Raw genomic sequence first — 23,282 nt, forward strand, 5'->3', positions numbered from 1 at the left:
TTTCTTGGGGTTCTTTTTAATATCTACTGGCCTTGGGCAAATTGCCCCTGCTGGTATTTCAAAGATCACACCAGCCATCTGCAATACGGATGGGTACCGGTGTAACAAGTCCTGGGCCAAAACTTGGCTCAAGGTTTCCATTCAATTTTTCTTGGTGAAGATCTACATTTTCAGTCAGAGCCTGACCTCATTATAGCTATTGCGTAATTTAACATATAAATCAGAGTATAAAGAGTGTCAGTTCCCAAATATTTGCCTTAGACATGGCAGTCTTTGTAGCAGACAAATCAATAATCAACTCCAGCTGCTCTGAAGCCATGAAGTTCTTGGTGGGACTACATTTTCTGAGGCAGTATTATAAGGAACTACTTCGTAAAGAAAATTATTGCTGATCAGTTATTCAGGCTGTCTCTGAGGCTGCTGCTAACCTGCGAATACATTGCCAGAGACAGGCAACAGATTTTTCTATCTGGCTTTTTTTCCAGAGGTTGCAAAGGTTATCCAAATGTTTTCCACCTTTATGGGGAACTTCTAGTGGGAACTGTAGTAGAAAAAGCGGTTGTATGTACCAGAGGGAAGATTGTCACCTGTCCAACTGTGACACTTCCCACAGTATCTCTGTGTCTCTGGGTTCTCACGCAGCCAGGGAGCTGGCCCAGCTCTTACATAGTGGGGACCAAGAGGAAAAGCAGTCAGGAGTGATGCAGCAGCTGGCTAATGAAACCCATTTACGCCTCAAGAAACCACAAGGGAAAACGATGACAGGAGCCTGTCAAAAGGCAAACCAAACGTCAGTAGCCCAGAAATTTTACTACAGTGTAACCAAAACTGTCATCTGAAATACTGTCTGTGCATTGCTTTGCCTTTCTGTTTTCCCCCCATAACAACTGAAACTGATCTTAAGGAAAAGAACTGTGCTACACCCATGTCTGCCCACCAGTGTCTGGACCAAGAATTTGGTTTTCATCATCTGCACTGGAACTGTTTTAAAAGCTATGCAGTTATGTATTTAAAATACTCTTGCCAAGACATGCCATGAGGACCAGCTTCTATGGCAGGTTGACTTGAATCTCCATGACAAAGGAAGAATTTGTTCTTTGGACACCTGCAGGGGTTATAAAGCAAGATTCAAGTCCTGCAAGGTAATTCTGATGTTAATTGATCTCTTTATACCATGAGATTACCCAAAAATGCCTTCAAAACCTTCTTTTCAACCCAGATAGATTCTTATTGGTCACTAGCCTTGACGTGTTGTTATCAGCCACTTTCAATCTGTCCTCACTTTTCTCACTCTTGTAAATTGATTTATGTTGAGGCTTAAAAGTAAGACACGTTGCAGTAGGGAGCACACACTAATCCTGCAAACAGAGTGACACTTGCTTAGCTTCTTGCACATTTGCATACACACTCAGTTCACTGGAAGATCTTTGTACAAACACTAGTTCATGCCTGAGTCTGTCTGCGGAGATGACAGCTTTCATTGCAATGGGAAAGAGTAAAATTATTGTTTTCTTGGTACCCAGTTCTTATCAATATATATGGAGGCAATATACATCAATACACACTGGAGACACTATACATCAACATATACAGTGGAGGTGATATACATCAACATACACACAGGCACTCACATTTATTGCTGAGCTTTTTATAGCACCTATGCATAGTTTTAACTGCTGATCACAGTTTATTCATTCTCAATTCTAATTCCAATTTCTTGTTTTTCAACAAGAGGAGGGGAATTGCCAGTTTGGGTGGTTCTACCGTTCTGTTACAATGGTCATTATGATTAAGGGTTGAACAAATTGTTTCATTGTCTTTGAAATATTGCCTATATGACACGTATATGTGATTTATAAATGTAGTGTGGAATAAATTAAGCTCTAATTTTCTTTCAACTCCTTTTTTTTTTGGAAAGTAAAATAAGAACCAATTGATGAACATGAACATGAACATCCATTCCTGGACCCAGTACAATCTCAAAGATAGATGATGTGTAGATGCAAGGATGGGCCTACCGAAGCACAATGCAAGTCTGTATTTTTAACTAACCACTTCGCACATAGATTGGTATTGCCTTTCTGACACATGTGGCAGTATTGGAGGTCAGTAATACAGACCTGTCAGCCTTCTAATCCATTTCTGAGCTGATTAGGTAAAGCCCTTCAGAATGAATTCCAACACTTTTAAAACCAGAGGAAGATTTTCTTGCAGTTTCAAGTGAGAAAACAATTTCACCTCTGTGTCATAAATTCCTGACTTACTAGATATACAAAATAGTGGGGAAAAGAAAAAAGGGGGAAATATTTCAAAGGAAATAGGATTCCTAAGTTACTTGTGAAACTGGAACTAGTTTCCAAGTCAGATTTCTTAAGGCATTTATATGCTCAGCTCCCATAGATGTTATTGGGACCAAACAATTTTACAACCTGGAAAAGTAGCAAGGTAAGACCCTAGAGAATTGTTGTGGGAGTTCAGCCTCAGCACACAGAGCAGTAGGACATGAGGCTTCCCTGGCTGCTCAGCTCTTAAAAGGGCTCATAGAAACTGAAGCCGTTTTTTGTACATCTTCTGCAGTTGTCTCTGGCTTCAGCAGCATTGCATGGGACATATACATGAAGAATTTCATCCTAATGATTAACCATGCTGGTCTCAGGTTACTTCACTTGCCTCTACAGTAACTATATTGCATGTAATCAAAAGGCGCAGGCTTTGGGACTTTCCTGTATTTCCCAAAGCAAAGGGTTCAAAGTCAGTAAACATTACAAAAGGGGACATCAGAGTCACAAAATTTAAAAAATATCTCCACCAGAAGAGCGCGTAACTTCAGCTGCTTTTCTTTAAAAAAAGAAGGCAGCTTGCTTTCATCACAGAGGTTTAAGATCTTCTTGGTGAAGATCTACATTTTCAGTCAGAGCCTGACCTCATTATAGCTATTGCTTAATTTAACATATAAATCAGAGTATAAAGAGTGTCAGTTCCCAAATATTTGCCTAAATAACTGCTGGTCTTTTCTGCTCCTTCTTCTCGTCCCAGTACATGCAAGGGTATTGCTGCAATGTTCATTTTTATTCTCACTGCACTTTGGTGAGCACAAATAACAACAGACAAGTATGCCAGCTGCCAAAAGGGGGAACGGTGGCAACCAGACACCTCAGAGCATCAAGACAGGCGTGTAGCTTCCTCCCGTCTTGGGTCACACTGCCTCGCAGAGAGCAGGGGGACAAGATTTGCAAGCATGGGGGGGGCAGGAGAGCGGTAGCCACAGGGCCCTCAGCAAAAAGCAGGCACGCAGACCCCATCGCTTACCTGGAAAGGGTCACCATTCATTTTGCAGTGCTGTGCGTCCATATTGCAGAGGCAGCGATGCCCACACAGGGAGGCCCCTTTGCTGCTGCAAGTGAAGCCTTCTGACCTTACAACAGTGGCCAGAGCCCTGTGCAAAGGTATTTAAAGTGGAGTAAGTGAGGCAAAGCCATCCCCTTCCCCCCCTTCCCCAGCTCCCTCCCCCGGACACCGTGCCAAGGGGGCGTCCTCCCTACACGCCCCCACCCACCCTCCCTTGGCACATGGACAAGCCACTCCACACTGGCCAGCCCCTGTGGGTCCCACCCCGGCACGTAGCGGCTCTCCAACATATTGTTTCTATCTGTGCCCAACGTGGACAAGCGGGTATGCTTTGAATTAGCAGCCTTCCTCCTCCTGATCAACATCAGGCACTGTTTTCATTTTTGCATGTCAACGCGTCGTTTTCAGCCTCCCCCCGATCCATTCCCACCGCTGCATGCATGTTCAGCCTCAGGTGGGTTTCCCATCAGGGCTCGCTCCAAGTGACCAGAGATCAGACATTCTCCAGGATCTGCTTTTTGAATGCCAGACACGGGGCCAGGGAGGGCTGTGGCACAGTGCAGCAGCTGGGGGATTTGTCCTTTAGTAGGGCATTTTGGGCTGCATCCAAGAGGTCAGAGAGCAGGAGGCATCACTCCACACACCGACGTTGGAGAGAGAGAGATGCAGTGTAAAGGAAGCACGAGACAGGAGTTAGCTGCATGAACCTCACACTGGGATATAAGCCTGGATATGGAGAAAGTAAAGGAAGAAAAGGAGCAGGGAAGAGTAGATCAGAGCTAGAGGGCAGGAGGATGCAGAAGAAATGCAGATGTCTACCAGAAAGCAAGTGAAAAAGAAACCAAACTGATCAAGTATCTATCTTGCTATTGGGAAAGATGAAGTCTGTACCAAGACAAGCTTTCTCAAGGCAGGTAATCTTCCTATATTTTTGTGAAGAAGATAAATTCTGTGGAACAGGGGAATCATCTCTTTACAGTTATTTTAGCCTTGAGGGAAGCTCTAATGTATGCACCAGTGCAAACTCAGATTGGTGAATATTAACAAAGACTTACCATGAATTATTGGTACTTACAAAACCCAATAGCTGCTAAATTCAATCAGCCTTATAGTAGGAAAACTGAGTGGAGTCACTTTCAGGGATCTCAGTTCAAACCCATGTTGAACCCTGTGAATGTGGAGTAAGAATCCAGCCCACCAAAATTATCAACTGTACAATGTTGAAAGTAACAGTGCTTTGGGTGTGAATACATACCTTTTTCAGAGGAGCTGTTTGTGCACCCTGCAGCTGCACGCAGGGGTAAAAAGTTACTTTCTGAAGCGATCAGCAAGCCTGTGGTATGGGCTGGCAGGTCAAGGTAGGCAGCCAGACACAATACACACATAACACGCTGGGCCCTGCTGACACCATGGCAGCAGGGTGGGGCAAAGAGAAATGGGGCAGTAGAAGAAAGGGACGTTAACCCTGGTAACTGCCAGCAGTATGAAAACTACCATTTTTTTAACTGCTCAGTTCACTACAGGAGGCAGCATTTTGTGTCCTGTGTTTTTGCGGCAACCAACACAGTCCTATCCATGTATCCATGATAGGGACATGGAAGGTCACTTTGGAAAAAAAAAAAAAAAAAGCAGTGAGATGAGGAACATGACAGCATAGTCCCTGTGCAGGGCAGGGCAGCCTCCAGCAACTGGTCTTGTTTGCTTTCCCCACACACCATGCTTCACTACTTGGTATGGTTTTCAGCTAGATATTTGAAAGCTTAAATGCATGTCCTAAGGCTGGCCAAAATAACTGTGGCATCCAAAGTCATAAAGTATTTTTTTCTGTCATTTGTTCGTGCCTTCCTTTTTCTTTCTTTTTTCCTTCTCTTTTCACTAGCTTTTGATCAATCTTTTTTCCTTCTTTGTGGCTTTTACATGTGTTTAGTCTTTTTTTCCTTTCTTCCATTCATTTTCTTATGTATTACATCCTCTGTTCACTCTACCTGACAGTAATGGCAAGGCAAAGTGAAATATTAGGTATGCAAAATGCTGTTCATGCCAAATCCTTGTAATTACCTATTTGGCCTCCTCCTACCCCCTGCTTTTTCTATTTATGTTGCAGGCTTATCTCTTACTCTTATTGCTACATAATCATAATAATATCGCTAGTGTATTGCCACCAGTTCACTGCTTAATCAGCCTGGACTGTTAGAGGTTGCCTAGTAGCAATAGGCACTGGCTGGGGGAAGCAAAGCTCCTTCTTGCCAAGAGGAGTTCCTAAATTCTCTTGTTCTGGAACAAAGGGGGGGGGGGGGGGGGGGTGTGTGTGCATGTGTCCATTACGATATGAACACACAATTGCATCAGTACTGGTTACCTCGGACCGTTTCAGAGTCCAAATTGCCTGAGCTTCCCTGTCCTCTTTGAAGTACTAGTTCAGCATACCACGCATGGGTTTGTCCCCCTGCACTGACATTACTGACCCAGATTTCCCTGACTTGGGTTTCAGCTTGCCCCATGTGTCTGGTTCCCGAGCCCCTGGGTGAGCACCTGAGCTTTGGGTCGACTAGTCCTGCTCTGGGCTCTTGCTACAGCATCGTGCAACTCCGCCTCTTTCAACCATACGCAGATATGCACTGATGTGCCACATTGCCTCCATCTAAAAACACCTTTTTGCCCTCAGAAACCCCCACTTTCTCGGGGCACACACCCCCACCCCCACCACACAGATCCATTCCTGGTTGTGCTGCTCAGCCACAACTAAGAGGGCTCTTTGCACTGAAAGTTGGCAGCCTGCCCTGGCCGGCGTGGTGCAAGTTCAAAGGGCCGCGGACTTTGGCTGCTTTTCAGACTGCTCTTTCCCGCCTCTGCCTTTAGCCAGTATTTGGAGAGCGGCGGCTTCCCTGGAGCTGTGTGTTTTCTGATTTGGGCAGGGATGTCCCTTCCCATGCACGGACACTGGGAACATCCTTGGCCTGCAGCTCCAGGCCTGCCCTGCTGCTTCAGGGTGTCCCAGTTGATTTGAAGAAGCAGGGAGCAACGGGAGGGGGGCTTTTCTAGTATAAACAGAAGCTCTTGAAAAATTCCTAAAATGAGGATTCAGTGTATCTCAGAGGGTTTGTTTGTCTCTATAAGGCAGGGAGGTGGGGCAGTCCCCCTTATCGATATTGTGTGTGCATTTACCAGCGGTCTCCGGTGCTGCAGCTCTCCGTCAGGTGCCAGCCAGGCTGCTTCTCCTCGCACCCCGGTCTACACCGTGACTGCAAAACCGCCCAGCCACATTCCCCCCCCCCTCCTCGCAGAGCCGAGCTCCCCAAAACCTCCTGCAGCCCGCCGCTAAACGCTTTTTGGCTGCACCCCATCCCCTCCCCAGAGGATTTCCCCATTTCCTTCCCTCCGGAGCGCGGGGTGGCCAGGAGGTGGCACTGTGTCCTCACGGCAGCGGCCGCGAGGCCCGGAGCCGGGACCGGGGGGTGCGGGGGGGTACGGGGCACCCGGCTGTCCCCGCCTCCTGCCGCCGGCGGGGGGGGTCCACCTCCCAGGCTGCGGCAGGCATCACGCTAACACCCCCTCCCGCCCCTCCTGCCGGGGGACTGCCGCCTCGGAGGCGCAGGGAAAAACACCCCTCCCGCCCCCAGCCTCCAAAATTTAGCTCTCCAAAAAGCGGCGGGGGGGGGGGGGGGGGGACGACGGACGACGACGGACAGGGGGGAGAGGCCCGGTGTGATTTATCCCCCGGGGCTGTGATGGACGCGGGACGCGTGGCCGCACAATGGGGCCACCCGACGGGGCCGGCGGGCGAAGAGTCCCGCTCCGCGGGCGCGGAGGGCCGGGGGAGCCGCGCAGCCCGGGCCGGAGGGCGGCAGCGCCCGGCGGGACCCGCGGGAGCGGCGGAGGGGCGAGCGGGCCGGGGCTGGGGCGGGGGGGAGCGACTGCCCCGGCTGCTGCTTTTTTTCTCTCTCTTTTTTTTTTTTTTTCCTTCTCTTTTTTTTTCTTTTTTTTTTTTTTTTTTTTTTGCAGCCCTATATGCAAACTGTCACTTTAGGTTAGCACAAGACCTGATGTAGCTCATTAGCATGAGCTGTATCTAATATGCTTAAAACCTCTAATTATTTATTATGCCCTAATTGGCAGCCCAAGAAATCTCTGCAAAGTGATGAGTGTTCATCCCAAGACGCCTTTCGAGAAGAATTCAGCAGTGTCCCTGGTCAAACGTCATTTTAATTCTTTGTGGGGCACAGACTTCATTCCTCGTGTAGGCGACACAACGCTAAGAAACCTCGTAAAACTTGCTATCCCGAGAACAAGCCTCCCTCCACCCTGGGCAGGATGGGCAACAATTACTCACAAACACGGCTTAATGCTCAAAGTCCTTCTTTCTGTAAAGGGACGCTTAGAAAGAGATGTTAAAGTTCATCAAGTATGCAAAAGTGTAGGCAGATGCTCCTTGAAAATTACTTACCCGAAGTAACAGCCATCAGAGAAAAACCGCTTTCCTGCCTTCTGAAAGCAGCAAAGTTTTGAAAATTATATTCACATAGAAACTGTTGCACAATAAGTTTACTTCTCTGGGGTCGCTCCCTCCTAATTGCCTTTTTTTTTTTTTTTTTTTCCTTCCAAGTCTGTATTCTGTTTCTTCGGGTTGCGCCAACTATTTATTTATCTTTATTCTTACTCTCTTTCTTTTCATTCATTATTCTCTCTCCCTTTCTTTTTTTTCCCCCCTTCCTTGTGTGTGTGGCTTCTCGGTCTGATCTGTAGCTTGTTACCACCCACTGCACGCTCTCTCCTGCAGCCGAGGTGTTTCTATACAAACTTAAGCGTCCAGTTGTCATATTAATTATTACACTGAGTAATGACTGAAATAGTCAAAATAAGGGGAGACTCAAGAGAGCTTTTTCTTGCTGCTCAAAGATTCAGCAAAGAAGCCTTGCAACAAAGCACTAATTGGTCCCCAGAAATACTCTGACAAGGCATGGAAGATAGGTTTCATAAAGCCCAGCAATTGTGAAGGGGGAAAAGATCCTTGAATAGACCCCACGCTTCTTTTCTAAACTCTCTTGCTGAGCAAAAAATGGACTGCTTCTTGAATACTGGACTGATCTTGAATGCTATACCCAGCAGAGAAAAAAATGCACCATTTATTGTAAGTTTTTTTTCCAGCTATTCATGTGTTCTATGTGGAGAATAAGCTGGTTTTGTTTACCATGAAAGACCTTTTACTTTATTTTCACTCTTGGGGGGGAAGCTGGAAAAGGGAGGGGGAGGGCGAGGGGAGGGAGAGAAACACATGTGCCCAAATCCAGACGAGCTGCCTACTGTAACAAAATGGAGTGTAACAAATCCTACAGAAGTCCCGAATGTATCGATTCTTTGAAGATCTATATAGATTAACGACTTTCGTTCTGCTTTTCCAAGACAGCATTTAATCATAACGTAAATGGCCTTTAAAAAAGAAAGGGGGGGGGGGGGGGGGGGGGGGGAGGGCACACCGAAGGTTTTTTTTTAAAAAAAAAAAAAAAAAAAAAAGGAAGGACTTCAAAAGACCTCATGAGTTTGGCTACAATTTAGGCACACAAAAAAGCCACTATAAAATAATGACAGTTCAAGATTTAAAAAAAAAAAAAAGAGAGAGGGGAAAAGTCCGATGAAAAGGGCAAGGGCTATTTATCATTATGTTAGAATTAAGAATTTCAAAGTGCAGGTGCAGGACTGTGCATGCGAGTGGGTGGAGGCAGGGGACCTTGAAACAGTATTTATTATGGCTAAATCTGGCTGCCCCAGCCCACTTACCCCGCGTAGGGTGCAGCCAGGGTAGCTGGCGAGATAGGCATTACCTCGGACAACGCGAGGGGTGAGTTTGTTCCTGGCGGCAGCGCATGGCGAGGGATGTGCAGGACGAAGGGAGGAAAAAGCTCTACCCTCCCTCCTCACCCCCACACACACTCCCCCCCCCCCCCCCCGGACTCCGGAGCCGAGCAGGGACACAGCCACGGAGGCAAAATGACACTCGGTGACCTCCGGGACTCATGTCTTTTGCCTTTTTAAGAGCCCTCTGAGACTCGAGAAGGAGAGACCCAGAAACTCCGGTCTCATCCTGTCATGCCGGGGGAAAAGGGCACGAGTCTCCTTACATGGTGTTTCCACGCCAGTTCTGGCCGTGGGCTGCTCCGAGACACTTATTCGGTTTGCATATGTATATAGCTTACAGGGCTGAAATTCTTTTGATATTTCTGCCGCTGCTTCCCAAAGCGCTGGGATGCAAATCACAGGGCTGTTTCGTTACTGTTCTCTCACTCCAGCGCTGTCACAACGCGGAGCTGATGATGCAACAACTACCTCCAGCGCCGAGAATTCTGATGTTAGACAAGGAATGTTGAACAAACCATCCAGAAGACTTGGAACTGAAGAGGGAGAGCTCCCTAGGCAGAAAACTAATGTTTTATCCTCCTTAGGGCTGGCTGCCCTGCCCAAGAAAGAACAAAATCATTTAATACACGTCACATGCAATGAGACAGTAAGCTAAAAATCAGAAAGAAACTCAGGGACCAGCAAAGAGGGCCCTGTAATAAACATGATACATGTTAGACCAGACACAACTACTTCACCTTTTCTATCACACAGGTGCATTAAACGCTGCCCCATTAAAAATCACAGAAAGACGAATTAGCGGACACACATACGCTAAGGTTCTGCCATGCGACACTGCTTCTCACCACTGTTTAAACACCCCTGCCCAGCCAGGGTCAGGGATCCAGCGGCAGATGAGGAGATGTGATCTCGACAACTCTGGGCTGCTGTAGTTGAGGCTAGCAGCAGAGCAGGGATTATTTTTGCACTCCTTTCCGCTGAAACCTGAACAGGGACCATGCGGATCCCCTTCTTCCATCCTTTAGGTCTGGTGTGAACACCAGGGATGAAAAGCCACTTGGCAGGGACTTCCTAGAGCCGTAATCTCACACATGGCAACTGTCATAGCATGGCTCTGCTTTTTTTAAGGGGATTAGAGAGCATCCACACCTGATTTTTCAGGGTGGAGAGGTGGAGATGAGACAGAGCTGAAGGCAGAAAATGTGTTAAAGCTTGCACAGATACATCAATATGCAAAAGGCAGGAGGGCAGGGAGAGGCCGTGCAGGGGTTCCTCACTGCTGCTTGTGCCAGGAGCGGGGCCACCAGCACACCCTGCTACTAAGCCTGGCCATGTCTCCCGGGCTGCCCACAGCCCCAAGAGCCGGTGTGCCCACCAAGGCGTGCCAGCCTCAAGCTCTCAGCGGCTCAGCACCACTTTTCCACCTTTGGTCCTGGGCCACAAGCGAGACTCCACCTGGCAGAGGGAAGAATTTGCCCTCCATAGGCCAGGCCCATCCTGACCCCCAAGTTACAGACAAATGCCATCGCCTACTTGGAAAGGTGGTGACCTGCTCCCACTTTGCAGGGTGCCATGGGAGACAGCGGAGGCTCGGAGTATTCCCCGGCGAACAGCAAGTGGCCTGCATGACCTGGGAAATGGGCTCTGGCAGCGAGGGGAGAGCTGACTCTGAATCAGGTTGCTTTGCTTAGCACATCCAGACTTTACTTTCCCTTCCCCCCCCCGACCGTGACAGTGACAGTGCTTTGGTGACAGTGACTTTGGACGCACCCAAGGAGGAGCGGGGGGTGTTATTCTTTCCCTCCAGACAGCCTCGCCCCTCGGCAGTTCAAAGGGGTAAGCCCGGTGACTTGCCCCCAGGCGGTGTACGCTGCTGCTCCGAGCAGCGCTCCCCCCGACACCCGCACCGCTTCGCCCGCCGCTGCCGCAGGCTGCCAGGGCCGTCCCGCCGCCCGCCGGGCCTGTGCGGTGCCGCGCACAGGCGGCTCCGGCCGCTGCGAGAGGAGCGGTCCCGGGGGGCGGGTCGCGGGCGCTCGCCAAACTCAGGCTCGCAGCGCTCGGCGAGCGAAGGAAGCGGCACCGGGCATCCCGGTGCTTCCCAGGGACAAGGACAAACCCGCCCTTTCGCGGTCCCGCACACGCAGAGGTTTCACGGCTGCCTGTCCCACGCACACTCCGCGTCCCGGCGCGGGCAAGGGCGCTTCTCCCTGCCCACGCCGCGGGACGCCTCCGTGCCGATACTTTCCGCACCGCGGCTCTCCCGTCCAAACGCGGGCAGGTGCCTCTAAGGTCTCCCCCAGCCCCCGAGCGCACCGGCAGCAGCCAGAGCACAGGCTGCCCCGCACCTCCCGGAGCTGCCCGCACCCCGGTTCCCCCCCGGGAGCCATCCCCTCCCTCGACCTCCTCCCGCCGCCGCAGCAGCACCCTGGCGCGCACCCCACCTCCCCGGGGATCGGGAGGGCGCGGCAGCAAACGGCGCTCGGGCACCCGCTTCCCCGGGCAGGGCTGCCCCCTTTCCCTGTCGCCTGCAACACCCACCCCCCACCCCAGCCCCGGAGCCGTGACACCCCCACACACCCCCAACCCCAACTCCCCCCCCCCCCCCCCCCCCCCCGCGGCGGCCCACGCGCGCCGCCTCCCGCCCCGTCGAGCCGCGCCCGCCCTCCGCCGCCGCCCCGCGCGGCGCCCCGGCGCGGGTGTTTGCTCAGGGCCGGGAGCGCGGCACGCGCCGGGCGCACGCACTTGCAACAACAAACCCGCGAGGGGTGGGGGGGTGAGGGGGGGGGGGCGGGGGAGCGGGCACCCGGGGGGCGGGGGGGAGGCGGGGCCGCTCGGCGGCCAGCGCGTGTGCGCCGGGGGCGGCGGCGGCGGCGGCGGGGGGGGGGGGGTGTCTGCATGTGTATGTGGTGTGGTGGGGGGTGGGGGTGTGCGCGCGCGCCCTCGCCCCCCCCCCCCCCCCCCCCCCCCCCGAGCTGAAAAGGCGGCGGCACCGCGGCCCGCAAAGCCGGGGAGCGTGTAAGGCGCAAGGTGCAGAGTGTGCGTGCGTGTGCGCGGGGGGGGGGGGGGGGGGGAGGGGGGGCGGCGGGGGGAGAGTGTGTGTGTGTGTGCGTGTGTGTGTATGTGCGCGCGTGTGTGTGTGTGTAGGGGGGGGGGGAGCCCCGTCCGCCCCTTATAAGAGACACAATCCCCAGCCACTTTTTTGCAAAAGGGGCTTTGCAAAGCAGCCCGCGCACACGCGAGCGCCACGAGCCTCCCCGCGGCCGCCGCACGGAGGGCGAGAGGGAGGGGGGCGGGCAGAGCCGCCGCCAGCCCGGCTCCGCCGCCCGCTCCCCGTGGTCGCCGCTGCCCCTTTCCCCCCTGCCCGCCGTCTCCTATCCTTTTTTTTTTCTTTAATTATTTTTATTTTTAAGCGAACGCTGCAAATTTTTTAATTCTTTTTTCCCCTTTTTCGATTTTTTTTTTTTTTTTCTTGGCGGTGGGGGGACGGGGACCGGCCGCCGCTCGGGCGCCCCCCGCCTCGCAGGACGCCCATGGCCAGCGGCAGCCCCGCCAGGATGGCCAGCGGCGCCGGGCAGCCGCCCTTCCTGCAGCCGGCGTGCTTCTTCGCCGCGGCGGTAGCCGCCGCTGCCGCCGCCGCCCCGCCGGGGCCGCCGCCGGGGGCACCTCCGCCGCAGCTGAGCCCGGCGGGCGGGCAGCCCTCTCCGGGCGGTAAGCCCTCGGCGCCGCGGGCCGCCAAGCGGCAGCGCTCAGCCTCGCCGGAGCTGATGCGCTGCAAACGGCGGCTCAACTTCAGCGGCTTCGGGTACAGCCTGCCGCAGCAGCAGCCGGCGGCCGTGGCGCGGCGCAACGAGCGGGAGCGCAACCGGGTGAAGCTGGTGAACCTGGGCTTCGCCACCCTGCGGGAGCACGTCCCCAACGGCGCCGCCAACAAGAAGATGAGCAAAGTGGAGACTCTCCGCTCCGCCGTCGAGTATATCCGCGCCCTCCAGCAGCTCCTCGACGAGCACGACGCCGTCAGCGCCGCCTTCCAGGCCGGCGTCCTCTCGCCCACCATCTCGCCCAGCTACTCCCACGATATGAACTCCATGGCGGGCTCCCCCGTCTCCTCCTACTCCTCCGACGAGGGCTCCTACGACCCGCTCAGCCCCGAGGAGCAGGAGCTGCTCGACTTCACCAGCTGGTTCTGAGCAGCGCCGCCCCCCGCGGAAGGTGGGTACGCGCCCGCGGAGGGCCGGGGCGCCGCGGACGGGGCCGGGAGACGCGGGGCGGCGGGGGGGATGCAGGCACTGGGGGAGGGGGAGCAGCCGGGGTGCGTCCCGCGGTACTTACGAACGGCTCCGGCAGCCCGGCGCTGCGCTGGTCCCGGCGCGGCTCTGATCTCCTCTCTCTTTTATTGTTACAGGACAGTTCCAAAAGGGAAAAAAAACAAAACAAAACAAACATATCACACACAGAAAGACAGACAAAAATCCACTCAGATAAAGAACCTGTTGCATTTCCCTCTCCCCCGCCGTCGGAGGGCGGTGCGGGCACGTCTCCCGGCGGGCGGGCACAGCGCTGCGCGCCGCGGGGGCGGTCGGGGCGGCCGCCCCCAGCCCCGGAGGCCGGTCGGCCTTTGCACTCCGTCGCGCCGCCACGGACTGCGCCCCAGCGGAGTGGGTGACCCGCGGGGGAGCCGCGGTGGCCCTGGCCGGGCCGCGGGGAAGGGGGCTGCGCTCCTCGGCCTGCGGAGGAGCTCTCCCCCCCCACCCCCCCCCGCTCCGTCTCCAGCAGAAAGGCACACCCCCCCCCCCCCCCCCCTCCGCACCCCTTCAGAGACTGGCGTTCATCACTCTGTGGACAAAGTTAGATCCCCGGGTTTTGTGGAGATGTTGAAATTAAGATATGCTGTACGCAAAGAAGCCCCTGGAGCCCCGTATGCCCTTTTCCCCGCGCCTGTCCCTCCCTCCGAGCTTTTCCTCTCGTTTCCTACATAGAATGCTTCCAATCTTTTTTGTGAATTTTTTATTATAAGAAAATCTATTTGTATCTATCCTAACCCGTTTGGGGATATATTAAGCTATTTTTGTACATAAGAGAGAGAGAGATTTATAGAGGTTTTGTACAAATGGTTTAAAATGTGTATATCTTGATACTTTTTTTAATATGTAATGCTTATTACCTCTTCATGTTTAGACTTGTAGTCGACGTTACCTTACAACTGCCATTTTTGTATGTGGTTTTGTAAAGGACTTGGATCTCCTCCAGATGTACTTTAGCACCAACGTGTCTTACTTTATAGAAACTTTGTTAATGTATTAATAATGTTATTAAACAATGTTCAAAGTGAACAAAGTTTATGCAGCTATTGTCCAAACGCAAAATGGTAGCCATTTGTTTTTATATGCTGCCTTTTGGGAAAAAAAAAATACACAAACAAGCAAACAAAAAACCCTATGCCACTGCCTTTTCTTACTGTTTTATTACAAACTTACAAAGGTCCTGTATAACCCTGTTTTATACAAACTAGTTTCGTAATAAAACTTTTTTAAATTAAAATGATCGGCTGCCTGCTGCATGCAATTTTTTCTTTCTGCCATTGACAACCATGAATGTAAGGACAAAATGTTAAATGATGTTATGCCGGAGCATATGAAGTGTTTGTATCTGATGGATGTAACATATATATCTTTATCTATCTCTATATAAATATGCAAAGATCTAGCGGTATCGCCATTGTTTTCTTGCCCTTCTGTGTTGCAAATGTGTATCCAAATCAAAAGGCGAGGGGATGATTAATGATTGCATTGTCCTTCCTGAAATCACTGCACATTAAAGAATTCCCCCAAAAGCTCAAGTCCTGAAAAAGAGGGCGCTCCATCCCGCATTTCGGCGGCGTGACCCTGTCCTCCGCGGCTCTGACCCAACGGGGCAGAAAAACACGGGGGAAGGCACAGCAGCCGCCACCGAAAACACGGGCTGCTGTGTTGCCTCTGCGGAGACAGTGGCTGGATAAATCAAACCGTCGGGGGAAGACGGGGAGCGAGAGGCGAGGAGAGATACAATTAAATAAATAAATAAAGTAGTAGAAATGGGTGGCGGCTTAGAGACAGTGGTCTTTCTAAGCTTGTTATTCTACCCAAATAGCGTGATCTGCCTGTAAAAGTACCCAATTACCAAGACTCAAAAAGAAATTGGACTTACCCCCCCCAACCCCCGCTTTTTTTTTTTTTTTTTTTTTTTTTTTTTTGGCTAGCCTGCTTGTTGTCAGTTAGCAAGGACGTGACCAGAATTTGCCTTCTCCTTTTCGCCTGGCTCCTGCATCACTTGCAAATTCAGTTTGCGTGCACCAAGCCAAGCGGAAAGCAAAGCGCAAAATGCATCTTACAAAAAAAAAAAACAAAACCAACCAACAAAAAACCCAAAACCACACCACCCCAAAACCCAAAACCACCACAAAAAAAAAAAAAAAAAACAAAAAAACCAAAAAAACCCAAAAACAAACCAACAACCAAAAAACCAACAACAAAGACCGGGCAGAGCCAGTACGTTGTACGGAGCTAAAAAAAAATCTACCCCGCTCCGCTACAAATGTGTGGTCGAGTTGCGAGAGATGCGCTGTTTTTAAAAAAAGAGGAGGGAAAAACTTTGGTGGAGCACCCCGGAAATTTTTCTCTGTCTGTATGTGGGACTATACACATACGCACACACACCTATGCGTACATGGACATATATGCGTGTGTGTACCAATGTATGGTCCTTTCTGCACTGCTTTAAGAGTGCACGCACATTTGCCCCTTCTCCTCCTCCCCCCACGCCCTGAAATGATCAATATGTTATTTAATCGCGGGGGGGGGGGACGGACGGGGACGAGACACGCTGGGGTCACGAAATCCCTCATTACTTAAGCACAAACACTCATTGTTTCAACCCCTTGTGGAACTAATGTTTAGTTATGAAAATAATAACCGTTATATGCCTCCATCCGCTCTCCCTTTACAGCATCTCCTTTTTTATTTACCCACTTTTGCAAGTGTAAAGATAAGGTATGCAAAGAAAGTGTAGCGAGTAATTTATAGCTATGAATATAACATTAGGATAATGTTTCATTCTGTTACAAAGGCGAAATTTCTCTTCCTTGTGTAGACAGGTGTTCTTTTTTGCTCACTTCTGAATAGTAAATATCCAGACTCATTAAACTAAAGGCAAAGTTACGCTGTTGTTCGCTACAATGTATAAGGCAGGCTCAGAAATTCACCACCTCCTCCCTCCGTTTTCCCCTCAGCCCCCTCCCGAAAGAAAGAAAGAAAGAAAGAAAACACACACACACACACACACACACACACAATTTTACTGAAGATAGGGAAAGGGCAAAGCAGGATTGGGGTAAATCTCATTACATCTGCTCTAATCGCTTAGCAACACAAAGCCTTTTCTTGTATTAGCGCGGAGAGCCTTTCAGCGCTGCCTGACAGCCAGTATTCAGTCAGCATTAGTAAACTCCATAAATCAGGGACTTCTTTGGGCGCAGTGTAAGTTTTAGAGCTACTCGGGGCTGGGGGGGGGGGGGGGGGAACGGGAAGAGAAGGGGTGTATGTGCAGATGGAGGTTGCTGGGCCACGGATTTATTAATTTCTTTACCTGTGTGTTTATTTATCGTAATGCTGGAAAAGTGTCCCGTTAATAAATGTCGCCCCCCACTCCCCCAAGTCAAGACCCTCGGGCAGTAACGGGGAAGCACGGCGAGACCCCCACCGCAGCCGCGTTGGGCCGCGGAGGTGGGTAGCGCTGCCCCCGCCCCTGCCCTGCGCGGCGACCCGCGAGGTCCGCGCCCGCGGAGCCGGGGCGGAGGGGAACTGAAGAGGGGGGAGAGGGGGGGAGCATCCCCGCGGCACGGGGTGTCCCCTCGCTCCTCGTCGGTGCTCCCGCTGCCGCCCCCTCCCCACAGGCCCCTCCACTGCCCAAACTTTTTTCCGCGCGAGGGACCAGCGCCGGCTCCGCGCAACCTCCCCACCGCCCCCCTCCCCCAGGTAAGAGCGGAGGGGAAAAGCCCCCGGCCCTGCTCCCGAAAAGGGGCGCAGGCACCCCGGAGAGCTTCCCCTTGACCCCAGCCCTCCTCTCCCACCCTGCTTGCGGAGAAAGGCGCCGGCCCGCACCTAGCCCCGCAAGCACGGATGGGCTGGGGAGCCTGGGGCACTTTCCCCTCCTTTTTAAAAACTTTTTTCCTCTCTTTTCCCCCTTTTATTTTTTTTTTTAATTTTGCTTGTTTGTTTGTTCCCCCCCCCCGCCCTTTTCCCTTTTTTTTTTTTTTTATTTTTTCCCCTCTCCCCCCCCCCTCCCCGCGGCGCAGGTCCTGCCTTTTGTGTGCGGGCTCGCAGGGGCACAACGGGGGGGCGGCGGGGGCCGGGCAGGCAGCGGGCAGCGCTGCCCCCGCGCGTGTCACGCCTCGGCCTTTATTCCGGCGGCGGCGGCGCGGCGGGGTCCCGCCGGGCTGGGGGGCGGCGTGCGCCCGCCGCAGCTGCCGCCCGCCCCGCTCCGCGCCCGCGCTTCCCTGGCCGTGCTGCGGCCGCGGGGCGGAAGAGGGGGGACACACACGGCGGGCGGGGGACACACACACAGGGGGACAGGCAGCACGCGAGGAGAGCGGGCACCTGCCCAAGGCGAGGCGGGCGCGGCCCCGGCCGGGGGACGCCCTGGCTGGCCGCTGCGCGCAGCTCCATAATGCAGCGCGTATTACTCAGTGCATTCAGGGATTAGCTCGCCTTGAAGTGTAGAGGGCGGGGGGGGGGGGGGGGGGGGGGCATTCTGAGTCTCACCCCCTTCCCCGCCTTTGGAAAGGGGAGCGGGGAGAAGCGCTCCCCCCCGGCCGCCACCCCCGGTCCGTCCCAGCGCGCAACAACTTCTTGCTCCCAAGCGAGCTCGCTTTTAGCGTGTCAGCCCGCACAATGCAGGGCTAATTCCTGCTGCAAAAGGCAAGTGGTGAGGAATCAATCGCAGGCTTTATGCGATCAAAAGGGATGATGGGTTTGGGGTTGGGATTTTTTTTTTTTTTTTTTAAAGTTCCCTGCCCCAGACTGAATTTCTCCTGCTCCTTACCCCCGTCCTATTAATAATCCCATGCAGGCAATTGCACACCGAGGTAAAGCTATCATTTGTATGCGCCTGAAGATTAATTTCCCCCATGTACCAACTCAACGGCATAGTTATCTCTTTAACAGGGAAAACAGTTTGGCTCCATTGTCGGGTTGCCAAGACCGCCTTTTGAGAAAGGGAGCCCGGCTAGCCTCTGATCAAACTCAAAGGTTAGTTAAAAGACAAAAACAGCTGAAAATCTTCATGAATAATGCTGTTTCCCCCAGCCCAGTGTAGTGCAAGCGCACATTTCAATGCCAGAGCATTTTGTTATGCTGCTCGCCTAAGTCAGAATTTCACAGAAAAGGCAGAGAAGAAAAGCTCCAACAATTAGAGGGGGCCTGTCAGAAAACATTAACGCCTTCCTCGCCCAGCCTGTCAAGCGTGCTGGAAATAAAAAACTGGCATAGCGAATCGCACCTCCACCCTCCGGAGCTGCGGGAGTGGAGAGGGAGGGGGGGAGGTAGGGACAGAGAAGTAGAGAGAGGGAGACAGACGCACAGGCCCAGGCAGTTAACAATCCCCCTCGGCTTTGCAGTTTATCCAAAAACTGGAAAAAGAAGGGGAAAGGACCTGCAGCTGGATGTTCTCTCTTGATGTTCATCTGTTTCATGCTCCAGAATTGTATTTTCTCCCAGGACCATCACATGCACTCACACTGTCTCTCTGCACCTTCAACCCTTCCCTGCTTCGGTCCTGCAAAGCATGCACGAGGTGCCTGGTGAAAGAGTGGCATGGCAGAGCCGTTACCACCTTTCACTTTCTGCTCCCTCCAAAATCCCACTTCTACGTTTCCGTTTCTGTGGCCATGCAGACATCCAGTGTGGCTGACCCAGATTCAGCTGGGCTGAAGCACCTCATGTCAGAGGAGCTGTGCTCATGTATAGCACCAGAGCTATCTTGCTCTTTACACTTTTTTTAGGAAAACTTATTTCAAATGTACAGCTTTAACCGCCCAGACCCACTACCCACAAGCTTGAATCCTTTCCCCTAGTGAAATACCTATTGACAAGGACACCAAGCTACTTAAATCCTCCCTTGCACTGCCTGTAAGTGAACATCTAGGCTTTGACTTTCCTGACCAAAGCATGAATTTTTCCCAAGCATTTAAATTACAAGAGAGCTCTGCTCCTTCTCTTGCTGTAAGCGAAACCTCAGACCATCACTTAAACCTTTTTTCTTTCCTATTGTTGCCTTGTTGTCCCATTGCAAATACACATATATTTTAACATCTGATAAGGACCAGATCAGTACTGTGCGGCTTCTATAGCCAGACTTTTGCCTGGGTGGGAGGTGGGAAGAGCAGGGGAGAGTACTGCTGTGTATTGTAATATTTACATGTGGGTTGAAAAAAACAAAATTTCTTAAAAATATGAAGCGACTGAAGAAAACAGGTGTCCCCAAACCTCGTCTGAGGTGTCCTAGGGGTTTATATCAGTAAAGGGACAGAGAGACACAGCTCAGATGACATCTGAAAGAAAGACAAGTCAGACTTTGCTGTGGGATTTATACCTATAATACGCAAAAGGAGCTCTGACCTTGGAGATGGGAGCCCCAGCCCTCCATCCCATGCTCACCACAGTGCATCCAGGCAATATGGTGCTTGCTGCCCCCCTTCAGAGAGGGCAGGTGTCTCCTGTGGCTTTGGAGTCAGATGTGTCCCCAGAAAGATGTAAGCAAAGGAAGAGCCCCACAGCACTGGTACTTTCACTGGCTCTGACACTTTTGTCCTGGGCAAACATAAGCAACCAGTAGGAGAGGGAAGAAGTTTCATGAAGCCCCTTTTCTACCTCTGTCTTGCTATCTGGTGCTTACTATACTAATTGCAGAGGGAGAGGTCAGGTAAAAATGCAGGGAAGGGCAACTAAGGGAAAGCTGCTTTTTTTTTTTTTTTTTTTTTTTTTTTTGGACTGAAGCTATCTGGACTCACTGCTGGCCATGATTTGGTCCTGTCTCAATCTATTTTAGCCTGAGATCCACAAACGCTAAACAGAGACCATGGGTAGTTCCTCATGGGTGCCTAGGGCTATGCAGCATTCGGAGAATGGAAGAAAGCTGGTGAGACGGAGAGGAGTCACTGATCCAGACTTGTGCAAAGTGCTGTGGGAAGAGCCAGTGCATGTTAATAGTCTGCCTTATTTTTCTCGGGGGACAAACTATCCATGTTTCCTTTCATCCCACTGTGAACAGGATTCAATGCTGTTTGTACTCTTCACCTACTACCCCAGAAAAGGACAGTTACGTATTTTTCCCAGAAGAGCTTCACTTTCAATGAAACATCGGAGCAAACATCTGTATGTTGTCCTATACGTTACCTGGAAGCTTCTTGCGAGCAAAATTGCTTTGAAAATGTCATCCACCAGGCGATGTGTTTTGACGCTCTCTTACACCCTGTAAACAACTTCAGCAATCAAGTTGCCCAAGTTTTCTGCTGGTCACTCCTACTTTGCAGCAACACGTTGCTTTCTTGCTTTCTGCTTTTATAAACTCATAGTAACACTGGGGAAGGGAAGATAAAAATCACAAAGACCCCTATAACCAGCCCCAGGAGCACAGTCCAAGCCTTTGTGACAGGGGTGGGGATTGCCTTCTGAAATGGAGCCCAAATTCATTTGGTCCAATTTCACAGAAGCAGATCACAGAAAGAGCACGTGTTCCCCTTTTGGGATGGTGTCCTCCTCCCTCCCCCTCCAGCCACTTTGCTCTTTCTCACTCTCCTCTCCTGCTGCTGGTCAGAGCTGTGAGCTATTTTAATTTGCTGCACCGGCAGGGCTATATTACTCTGGAACAGGAAAGGAAAAGCCCCATATTAGTAAAGTGTGAAATGCAGTTTTCACTGAAAAGGGAAACCATTTCTCTGGGATTATACCGTGACAGTGCAGATTAAAACCCTGCCATATGGCCTAAGATAGGCTTGCTTTTACTTTCAGGTAACAACACATCGCTAATTGAGTGGCGATGACATTTCTAAATGAAAAAAAAAAAAAAAAGAAAAAGAAAAAAAGCCGCCTGTATGTGAAATAAAGACAGTCAAGTGAAGGGAAGACATTAATCGGCACTAATAATACTGGAAATCATCCCTCATTGCAGTTTGCTTTGAATAGGAGAGAGAATCTGTTTGATTTTTATTGAGTGAATAATAATTCACATGTGCACTCAGAGAAGTGAACATGGTGCTCCTGAAAGGCGCCTGACTGACACTGTGGGAGAGCAAAGTCCTGCGTCACATTCAGGACAAACAGCGCCCAGACGACAGCGTGGAGAGGTTCCCCACCCTGCTTTGCCAAGGGCCTGCGAGGGGGTGATGGAGGTTTCCCTGAGCAAGGCAGGAGGCCAGCCTGCCTGCTTAAGTGTCCGCCACATTTAAGCATGTAATGTTACTGTACTGGAGACCTTTTCTTTTGCACCCCTGAGGGTACACCAGCAAACAACGGTGTAACCAGTTGGCACAAAACCTACAGTCCTTCCTACATCCACTGCTGTGTCACTGTGAGATGACAATAGCTTTAAATAATGAATGGGATAATATCAGACTGTTGGTCTACAAGCAAAGGGTCACTGGTAGTTAATAAACAACCCTTTGAGCCTTTCAGATGAAGGATGTTCTTCGAAGACCTGAGACTTCTACCTGAAGTTTCTAAGCAATGTCTGTGTGTATTCCTCCATGTCATACCGACTGCATTTGGATCTGCTGACCTAAAAGGCTGAAGAACAGGCAATGGAACAACCTTGCTTCATCCTGTTTTAAATTTCATAGCAAATTTTAGGTTACTGTAATGCACACAGTGTTGGTCTGCCCAGCTATGGGCCCTGACCTAGCAGGGACACTTACGGTGTCATATGCTGTCAAACTTGAGGTATTGCCAAAAAAAAAAAAAAAAAAAGCACAGCTACATCTCTTCCATCTCTCACTGGCTGTGTTGCTGCTCAGATGAACTCCAATGTTATGTGTCATCCCCACAAATTTTGCATGCTCAATGATTTGAAGTTGGAATCAAGCACCCAGGTAAGGTTCTAGACAGATGTATGCCCACGGATGTGCCTGGCAGCACTTTACATTTTCTGTTCTCAAATTTTTTCTTCCTTCTTCTCCACTTCTTTGGACTGCTTCTCATATCTGGGGCTGCAGCAGCTCGAGAGTTATGCCTTGCACCAGTTTCCAGAGTAAGTACCCATTTGCATGCATCTTCATGCGGGCACTCTCACATCCCTCACCAGCATGGTATATCAAGAACAAGCGTGGGGTTGAAGGAGACCAGCAAATCAAGGAGAAAGCACAAATAGAACTTTCAGAAGCATCTCATTGCAAATACTAGCCACCTGAATCCCAAATTCCCCTGGGCTTCACAAAAGGTTTGGGTTCTGCCTCTTAGGGACCTGCTGGTGAGAATGTTGGCCAACTTCTCCTGCCTCTGGGGTCAGCAAGCCTGTAGCAGACAGGTAAAAATGCTGGCGATTGCCCCTACCTGTGCAGAAAGGGGGATGGCATGGACCTGCAGTATCACAGGGTGCAGTACAAGATGCTATGGCAGAAAGTCATAGTAATCGTGAAGGGGAGAGAGGGTCCCTACCGAACTGCCATGCCATGTGCTGCTGGGTAGGACGTGAGCACAGAGCAGGGCTGCTGATGAGCAAAATGGGAACACATAGAAAGAGCAACACCGGGCAGATGACCCCGAGACCCAGGCAGTGCCAGCACCAGGATATGATCCCATAGCAGCAAGCAGAAGCCTGGTGCTCCTACGACTTCCTCACCTCATGTTCACACATATATCAGAAGACAGAAGTATGTCTGTGAGTGGCTTGTAGAGGAGGTTGGAGAGAGTGTGAGACAAGCATAGGAGGATGATGGCTTTGTCCTCCATTCATCTACCTGGTCTCTTTCTGAATCCAGATATATTTTCGTCTTTTACAACACCCTATGGCAATCACCATGAAGGGATTACGACGTCCAGACAAACAGAAATAAA

General features: G+C 51.2%; 2 protein-coding genes across 2 annotated transcripts in view; one reads left to right on the forward strand and one right to left on the reverse strand.

Moving 5' to 3' along the window:
* PAH (phenylalanine hydroxylase) overlaps window positions 1-3,663 on the reverse strand; it is a 37,671-nt gene extending 34,008 nt beyond the window's left edge. The window contains exons 1-2 of the mRNA XM_086468219.1: window positions 3,590-3,663; window positions 3,310-3,436 (exon numbers count right to left, since the gene is read on the reverse strand). Of these exons, the coding sequence (XP_086324345.1) occupies window positions 3,310-3,351 (42 nt within the window). The 5' untranslated portion in view covers window positions 3,352-3,436; window positions 3,590-3,663. The remainder of the gene's footprint in view (window positions 1-3,309; window positions 3,437-3,589) is intronic.
* Window positions 3,664-12,731: 9,068 nt separating this feature from the next.
* ASCL1 (achaete-scute family bHLH transcription factor 1) lies at window positions 12,732-13,388 on the forward strand. The gene has a single exon (XM_086468229.1). The coding sequence runs from the start codon at window positions 12,732-12,734 to the stop codon at window positions 13,386-13,388; it is 657 nt and encodes a 218-aa protein (XP_086324355.1).
* The last annotated feature ends 9,894 nt before the right edge of the window (window positions 13,389-23,282 follow it).

The sequence above is a fragment of the Leptosomus discolor genome, chromosome 1 (assembly GCF_034619465.1).
Source record: "Leptosomus discolor isolate bLepDis1 chromosome 1, bLepDis1.hap2, whole genome shotgun sequence".
Classification (NCBI taxonomy): Eukaryota; Metazoa; Chordata; class Aves; order Leptosomiformes; family Leptosomidae; genus Leptosomus; species Leptosomus discolor.

Excerpts from the sequence above, each read along its gene's own strand:
- ASCL1 (XM_086468229.1), top strand. The coding sequence starts at position 12,732 with ATGGCCAGCGGCAGCCCCGCCAGGATGGCCAGCGGCGCCGGGCAGCCG.